Source organism: Spinacia oleracea, chromosome 4 (assembly GCF_020520425.1).
Source record: "Spinacia oleracea cultivar Varoflay chromosome 4, BTI_SOV_V1, whole genome shotgun sequence".
NCBI lineage: Eukaryota > Viridiplantae > Streptophyta > Magnoliopsida > Caryophyllales > Amaranthaceae > Spinacia > Spinacia oleracea.
Window position 1 is genome coordinate 106,954,548 of NC_079490.1, and position 9,341 is coordinate 106,963,888.

Here is a 9,341-nt window from a genome sequence, read left to right on the forward strand (position 1 = left end):
ATGTAGAACACATTCATGTTGGGCAAGGTAGAAATGCGTTTTGCACAAGTATAGTTTTTGAAAATATGCATGCCATGCTTAGGAATCACAATTGTACTCGAATATTGTACTTGAAAAGCTCGTTTTTCGGCATTCGTTCTCTAGGTTTGGGAGCGTTCTTTGAAATTCAAAATCTGAACTGAACTCCCACTTGAATGCTTGGGCGGAATGGGCAGCCAGCCACTGGAAGCCATTATGCTGAATGCAGGCAGCAGCGCCTGGTGCAGGGGCATGTGCCCAGCGCTACTGCTGGCATCCAGAACTTGAGCGTGGCAGTGGCAGGTTTCTCATGGACTACTCGCATAATTGAATTGAAATTTAGAACCCCCCAGTGGAATCGCCAGATTGTAGGGGGTTGTTTTTCCCGCATCGTGGTTTTGTTTTCCCCTACGGTTTTTGTAGATTTTGAATTTTGAAGGAGTTGCCACCAAACAATATTTAAAGGTCCGGTTTGGAAAGACCAAAATTGACTCTTATGGATAAGGCATGGAATCTTAGAAACCGAATGGGTGAGATTCGGGCCGGTACAGGAACGAACCTCTTATTTGGCAAGCTTTAAAAGTCTATTCGAATGCAAGACAAGGATTGTTTTCGAGAAATCCTAATCATGATACTAAGTTGGTTGAAAAATGCATTTTAGAACATAGAAATTTATACTTGTATGTGGTCACTTTGCTTTAAAGTTAATTAAAGGAACATAAGGTCGGTTTGTCCAAGAATTATCTTTGTTAAGCGTGATTTAACCTTTTGTATGTGGTTGAATTTAGCATTTGAGGTGATGAAAGCAATAAACATGTAAAGCATCATCACAAGAAATAGAGGAATTATTGAAATGCGTACAAAACCACATCATCTTAAAAAAGGTGAGTAAAGAGTGCGGCATTGAAATTGCAAAATTAAAGGTGCGATATTGAAAGTGCGTTATTGAAATGCGATATTAAAAGTGCGGTATTGAAAGTGCGATATTAAAATTGCGATATTGAAATGACGGTATTAAAAGTGCGATATTGAAATGACGGTATTGAAATTGTATTATTGTACTTGAGATCCGAACGCCAAACAACTACTTAAGAATAAGTGTGCCCTACACGGATTCAATTCTCTAAAAATCTCAACTTTAGATAAGTTGCTCATCATAAAGCATCCTTAATTTTGATTATTGAAATAGAACTTGAATATTGAACTTGAATATTTGAATATTGAAATAAGGAGACTTGTTCTTAAAGATTAGACCTTTTAATGTTAAAAAGGCCTCACCTTTAATATGCTCCATAACTTTGAAGTTGATTCTAGTTTATGGAGTAATGATCCTCACTTAAACATCATAGAATATTGAAAATAGAACTTGTATTTGAACATAAAAGATGAATGTTCATGTGTTCTTGTTTGGAGAAGGGCTTGCACTTTTCCAAACATCCTTGAACTTTGAAAAGATTTGTATTTTGTAAAATTGTATGGTGATTGTTGTAAAGGAGAAACTTTTCAAGTATGAAAGCTCATCACTTTACTAATCATTTTCGAAAATAAAGCTTGAATCTTGCATGTTGATATTGATAATGTGCTTAGAAAATCATTTGGGAAGAGTTTCAAGAGTGAAAACCTCCCCAAAGATGGCACTTTTGAACATATTTCCTAGTTAGTCATAAGCATGAACTCAAGTGACAACATCCTTGGAATTGTATATTGAGTTTTTGAAATGTAGAAGAGTAGAAAACATCATAATGATTTGATTAGGGACTCAGAATTACCTATTTAGGATTAGGTTAGTTTCCTGGTTAGTGCTCCCAATTTCTTAAGTATTTTGGAAATTGTAATGGAAATTTTAGATTTGAACTTGAAATTTGTATTTGATTTTGAGAGGAAAATTGGAGATTACGACGTTGTATTAGAAATTAGCCTCCCCAAATTCTTAGGAAATGAGGGTTTATAGAGGGGATTAAGTGGCTAAGAACCACCTGCGCCTGACACTGGTGACGTGGCCCAGAATCCGCCAAAACAAGGACAATGACACCGTCCTTGATTTGTATTGTTGTACCTTTGTACGATTTGTACGAATTTGGAAAGTAGTGTTTTCTTGGAGGTTAAGGCTTGGGTTTGCGTCTAAAAACAAGCCGTTTTTGAATTCGGATTTCGTGTTTGGACTCGGTTTTACGGGACGGGGCCCATCATGCTCGGTTTTGTGGGTCGGCGCCCGATTTTGGATTGCTTAATGTCATTTTGACAGGAAAAGGCCTTGTAAAACCAATTGAGAGGTCCATTGGGTGAGATTGTGCTTGGATTTTGAAATTGATTTTTGGAAATTGAATTTTGTATCGAGTTCCAGAATGGGAACGGGCTCGGGAATTGGACTTTGGATATTGGATTTCGGAATACACTTTAGCAATTGGGACTTCCGCACGGAGTTTCACCAACCACCTAGCAAGGATAATAGTATCGTCATCGTCCCATTAGGGGAGACACAAATTAGGTGTCTACACAACCCATTGGAAATATTTAAGAGGAATTTCAACCTATTGGATTTTGTATTGGGAATTGTACTTGTATCGGGACTTGCAACCCGTCAGAAATATTTCAGAGAAATTTCAACCTATTGGATTTCGGATTAGAATTTGTATTTGTATCCAGATTTACAACCCGTTGGAAATATTTGTAAAGGAGCTTCATTCTTTTTTTGGAGGTTGCCTTCCATTAAATAAGAATTTGAAATATTTTAGGGGAGTTTTAACCCATTGGAATTTGGAATTTTACTATTTTGAGGGATTTTCAACTCGGCAATAGAACTTGAAATATTTCCGGTGGATTTCAACCCAGCAATAGAACTTGAAATGTTTTATGGGGATTTCAACCCAAGATAGAACTTGAAATATTTTAGGGGGATTTCAACCCAAGATAGAACTTGAAATATTTTAGGGGGATTTCAACCCATTGGAATTTGGAATTGTACTATTTCGAGGGATTTTCAACTCGTTCGGAAATTGAATTTGAATTATTTCAAGGGATTTTCAACCCATTGGAATTGTTTTTGAATTTTTATGGGGTTTGGATTATTTCAAGGGAATTTCAACCCGTTGAATTGTTTGGATTATTTCAAGAGAATTTCAACCCGTTGAAATTGAATTTGGCATTATTTCTAGGGAATTTCAACCCGTTGAAATTGAATTTGGCATTATTTCTAGTGAATTTCAACCCGACGAAATTGAATTTTGTATTATTTCTAGGGATTTTCAACCCATGGGAATTGAATTTGGTATTATTTCTAGGAAATTTCAACCCATTGGAACTTTGTATTTTTTCTAGGGATTTTCAACCCATTGAAAATGTTTTTAAAAAAAAAAATTATATTTGAGAGTAATGGGGGGCAAAGATCTTTGTAACTTGAAATTAAATTTGAAACTTGAATTTGGAATTCGAAAAGAGAAGCCCCTTTTTTTGTATAGAAGGTGAGACCTTGAAGATTTGAAATTTGAAGTTTTGGAATTTTTGAACTTGAAAACCCGACATTATGTCGTCATGGGTTTAAGGCATTTTGAAGTAGAGATTGGAACTGTATTTTCTAAGGGTTTTGGATAAGAACTAGTGTGTGTCCCGGGCGATGCCCCTATTACAATGTTGGATAATACACGAAATTTTTACGCATTGTTTACATGTGTTGCATATGCGAGTTTGACCTTTTTTAAATAACTATTCGGAGATCGTTTTTGGATGTGAAGTATTATATATAGTACGTATCAATTTTCAGTAATAGGTTCTTCCCTTTTTGGGTTGTTAGTATTTGTAATTCATGTCCAATACTAATAAATGTTTTGTGTATATGCTATGATCCACATATGCTAAAACAATTGTTGACTAATTAATGAAAAAACATGTGCTACTATATGTAGAAATGGAAAAATTAAAAATGCAGTCATTATTCAAAATCATTTTCAATAATGGTAACAAAAATAATTTTTTTTTGCAATCAATATGTGGTGAAATTAGAAAATTAAGAACATAAACCATGTGAAAAAATAGTATAAATACATGTACACTAATCCAATCCCACTTAAATATCTTTAAATAGAGTTAAAAGGCATAAATAGTAGTATAGCTAAGATGGTAAGCTTTCTACTATATTTCTTGTTGGTTCCATGTTCGAACCCTAACAAAAATATTTTGTGTATCAATATAGAAAAAGCACATCCTCCATGTCATTGTTGATGTGGCGCCTTGTCACCTTTAGATAAGGTGACACATGGCGGCGTGACATGATTTGCCTTGGAGATTTAATAATAGTATAGATTTGGAATTTGAAAATCCGCCATTATGCCATCATGGGTTTGAACATTTGAAATTTAGGATTTTGAACGTAGGACTTGGATTTGAAAGCTTGACTCGGAAATCCGGCATTATAACGCCGTTGGATTTTTGAAACTTGGATTTGGGTTTTGACTCCGAAATCCGGCATTATGACGCCATTTGGAATTTTTGAAACTTGGATTTGGAAATTTGACTCAAAAATCTGGCATTATGACGCCGTTGGATTTTTGAAACTTGGATTTGGAAATTTGAGTCGGAAATCCAGCATTATGACGCCATTACATTGGATTTTTTAATTTGTCATTTGTGCGTGAGGCGTGTTTAGGGGTTGTGAATCAAATGGAGTGGCACTCTCAGAAAAGTTGGCAAACTTCATTACAAGTGATTGTCTTTGATATTTTCTTATAGTGAATCTTAGATTATGGATGCTAGTTTTTCTTATGATTGTAATGTAATCGACTTTTAGATTTACAATTATATACTATTCAATTTAATTATTATATAATTGGATACTTTTTTGTGTGATGTATGGAGGATAACTAGTAGCGTTGTCCAATTATATAATATATGACGCGGAGAAATCGGTTATATAACAAATTTTTAGATCAAGTGCTGCTCATTTTTAGGCCAAGTGCGGCTCATTTTTAGGCCAAGTGCGGCTCATTTTTATGCTTGTGCTGCCCATTTCTATGTTAAGTGCGAGCTCATTTCCAAATTTGGCAGCACCAAGTTTGTCAAGTGCAGGCTCATTTTTGAAATTGACAGCACCAAATTTGCAAAGTGCGGGCTCATTTTCGAAGTTGGCAGCACCAAATTTGTCAAGTGCAGGCTCATATTCTAAAATTGGCAGCATGTACCAAATTAGGCAACTGCGGGCTCATTTTCCAAATTGGCAGCACTTGATGTTAGCGCTGCCAATATTTTAGCAGCGCTCGAGAAACATCAAGTGCGGACACGGCATGTGCTGCACATGTAAAAGCCCCCACTTAACCACTTAAAATTAGCCCGCACTAAAGCTTTTTTCCAACAGTGTATGTTCAATCTAACAAAACGAAGGATATCTTCTCAACAAAGAAAAAAACTAGGATATACTTTTTAATGTGGATACATCAGGATAAAAGAAGGATCATGAAAACGGTGCATAACTTACACACTACTATTCACTAGTAAATATAATGGGACTTGCAGTGTTACCTTGCAATCATCAATTTTGTACCAATTTTTTTTAATTTTTTTTGTTTCTTTTCTTATTTAGTTATTGCATTTTAAAAAAAACACATTTTAGATAGATTAACCACAAGTGAGTTAAGCTTAAGTTAAGTGGCCGGAAAATGAGAATGAGGCTTCAAAAGTTGAAAAAATGGTGTAGGTCCTGAATGGTGAAAAATGTTTTTGGGCATAAAACACAAACGATTCGAGAATCAATGTCTAAGAGTACTGGCGATAGTTAAGTTTCATGAAATGTCACTCTTAAATTACTCATTGAGAGATCAACAAAACAGTATACTTATACGTACTCATCGGGCATAGTTAGCAGAAAAGAACAAATAAAATTTAAAATACAAAGTGATAGTGAGTACAACAATTTACACTAGAAAAAACACAGGGTACTTTAGAAAAAGAGTGAGAGAGACAAAAGGACGACTACTGGGTTTCTTCAATTCGTTGTTGATTCAAGTGGACCAAACCAAGATATTCCTTAACAGCACCAAAACACCTGTTCCAAACACACAACCCATTTATTAAAACCCATTCCTTTATCAAATCTAATATACCGTCTAATTAATTAAATAATTTACATGAAAAGTTACGAATCTATTTCGAATATATATTTGTATTTATCATATGATTCCTTCGGGAAAATAAACTAAACTAATAGTTAGATGTCATGTCACACACTTTTTAATTAGGTAAATTCAATTTTATTTTTATTGGTTTATTTAAAAAACAAAATAAAATAAATAAAACAGACACAAGTACGTACGTAAGTAGTACTATTAATTAGCTAACTAAAATGTATTTGAAATTTGAATGTTTGATTTGTCTAATCTTTATTCAAGTCCAAGTCCAACATACGAGTATGTATTACAAACTTTTAATTAAGATGTCTTATAAAATTATAAGTACGTACATTATAACTATAAGACTACAGTAATACTTTATAACCAAATTAATGAAAGAGGGTGTCTCAACTACGTACTATTCTTAACTACTGAAGTAGTAATTAAACAAGTGATTACTTTTTCAAGTTGATGACAAATAAATTAAAGAGGTGGATTATTTTTGAGTGGACCTAGTCAACAATAATATTAATGTGGATTCAAAATCAAGCATTTTACAATTAAGCTGTCAATCTTTTAGCAGTAATTGGACAATTTACAAATTATTGATAAAGATAGTCAATTTTGTCAAAAACTACCTTATAAAATTGAATTTTTGGGGAAAACTACCTTATTATAAAAAATATATTTTAATTAAGTACCTTATAAAAATATTATGTTGTAAGATACTACATTTGGTTGAATTATAACATTGATTCAAGATTTCGGGATTGACTTACTAGGTGTATCTCACGTAGTATTAACGGAAAAAAGGGTAATTAGATGACACGTATTATTTGTATGATAAAGTCAATTTTTCAAAATAGTTTTTCGCAAAAGAAAGTATTTTATAAGGTAGTTTTTCACAAATTTGCATAAAAATATGTATGCTCCAATAAAAAAAACAAATGGTGGGGGTAAAGGGAAATCATTTAAAAACATGCTTGTAATGCAATTTATTCGTACAATCTTTGTCAAAATTAAAACCAGACAATTTAGGACAATATGATATTAGGAATAATCAATTAACATACTTTAAGTTGGAATATTGTACTACCCCGTATAAAAAATAAAAGTTAATTATGATTCTTTTTGCCACTAATTTGAAAACTCATGAACCATTATTATCTTCCCATAAAAAAGTAAAATACAAGACTGAAAATAGTAATTACGTGACTAGCTAGCTGTATTTGTTTTTTGGGGGAATAAAAATAAGTTGATAAATAAAAAAAGATCGACATGAAATATAAGTATATTAATTAAAGTTAGCACGAAAGAATTGAAAAGGGTGGTCTTACATTGAAGCAGGAGGACAAGAATCTTCTGCAAGAGATGAGAGTAGTAACAGTAACAGTCCTCTTAATCTTATTATTGTAATTCTTATTTTTCTTCTTTGGAGAGTTTTTGTTGTAGAGTGGTTTGACAAGCATATTATCATAATCATGAGAGCAAATAATAATACCAGGAGAGGTCAAGAACACACTTGGACGAATCGGAGGCGACCAAATACCACTGGTGTCGTAATCAAAATCGTACTCCAAGGCGTCGAAGAACTTGCCAAGGAGTCTATCAGATTTAGACTTAGATACTGAGAGAATGTGGCGGTGTTCTTCATCGATAAGTTTGGAAGAACAAGTGCTGCTTATGCTTATGCTGTTGCTGTTGCTGTTGCTAGCTATAGTAGTATTATCTCTTGTAATTGATGGTATTGATAATGTTAAAGAAGTGGCTGATGATGATGAGGTTGACGAGAGGTCGGACAACGACAACGACGACGACATTGTACGTGTTTGAGAAGTTTAATCTATGAGTTGATTTTGTGGAGAGGACAAAGGGAGGTTCAGAGTTTTGTATTTATGGAGTTGATCGATGTATTGTTAACATTAATTCATGTCTTGTTACATGCTAATTATACAAAGTATAAAGTACCTACTAGCTACATTTTGAGGTCATAATACTTTTACTTTATCCTTTAAGGGACCAAATTAAATGCACGTACTTCGTAGATAATATCTCTTTTGTTCTCGTCAACTTTATATATATATACTTCCTCCGGTTTTTAATACTCGCAGCGTTTGTGATTTCTACACTATACACATATTATACTTTGACCATTATTGGTGATTTATAAATAAGATGAAACATAGTCATGTGAGATCTTGTTAGATTTGTTTTAATATGTATTTTCAAAATATTAACTTTTTATAATTTTCGATTAAATAGAATTAAATATATTAATGATCAAAGTTGTGCATTGACAAACGTTGTAAGTAAAAATGAACGGAGGAAATATATCTTTGCCCCAATTTTTTTTTTTTTTTATTTAATTTAATAGCCTAATACTTTTTCTCTTTATTAAAACAAGGGAATTAAAATTCTTCTATGAACCTGGTCCACCCTAAAATTAGTGTGGACCCAAAGGTTACATGTGATAACTATCCTTTACCGGCTTCCTGCTGCCTCTCACACTCTCTCTCCTCACTTTTCCCATCTTTCGTCATTCTCGTGCATCTCCTTGCTTTCACGAACAAAAACTTTCTAAGCAACCTCAAGGAAGATAAATCAAACTCATAAAATCGAAGCGTACCTTGCTTAATGCTTGCAAAGAATTTTGGGAAGTGAAAAACATTCAAGATATCGCAATTTCATGGTGAAGCTAGAAACTTGTAAGTGATGGCATAAGGCCCGACTTGCAGGTGATGGCAGGTCTCAGCAAAAAGGGGTTGATTGTGAAGAAACTTTTAGTCCGGCTGTCAAACAGACCTCCATTCGAGAAGTTTTGAGCATTGCATTGTCTCATTCTTGGCCCATTCATCAACTTGATGTCAAGAATGCCATTCTACACGGAAATCTCAATGAAACTTTTTACATGCATCAACCAATGGGGTTTAGGGATCCTACATTTCCCGATCATGTCTGCTTATTGAAGAAATCCTTGTATGGCCTAAAACAAGCACCTCGTGCGTGGTATCTGTTAGGTTATGATTCATATGAAAAAACATAAATCATGCGGAAAAACCATAAATCCAGGAAAGCATATTATTTACACATAATCATTTAGCATAGTTTAGATGCATACACTTTGTTGCGTGCCTTCCCTAGCTGCGCCCGAACCGAACAAGAACAAGTCTTTAGGACTCCAAGTGTCGTCCCTCCGTAGATAGTCCACAGCACGTCCGGATCCGC

General features: G+C 34.0%; 1 protein-coding gene across 1 annotated transcript; it reads right to left on the reverse strand.

The window, feature by feature from the left end:
• Nucleotides 1-5,793: 5,793 nt before the first annotated feature.
• Nucleotides 5,794-8,139, reverse strand: LOC110787802 (uncharacterized). Its single transcript, XM_021992445.2, has 2 exons — nt 7,454-8,139; nt 5,794-6,052 (listed from the first exon to the last, which is right to left on the reverse strand). Exons 1-2 carry the CDS (start codon nt 7,934-7,936, stop codon nt 6,035-6,037), a joined length of 501 nt encoding a protein of 166 aa, XP_021848137.1. The 5' UTR covers nt 7,937-8,139; the 3' UTR covers nt 5,794-6,034.
• Between the last annotated feature and the right edge of the window lie 1,202 nt (nt 8,140-9,341).

Coding starts and splice junctions, on each gene's coding strand:
- LOC110787802 (XM_021992445.2), bottom strand. CDS start 7,936: ATGTCGTCGTCGTTGTCGTTGTCCGACCTCTCGTCAACCTCATCATCA.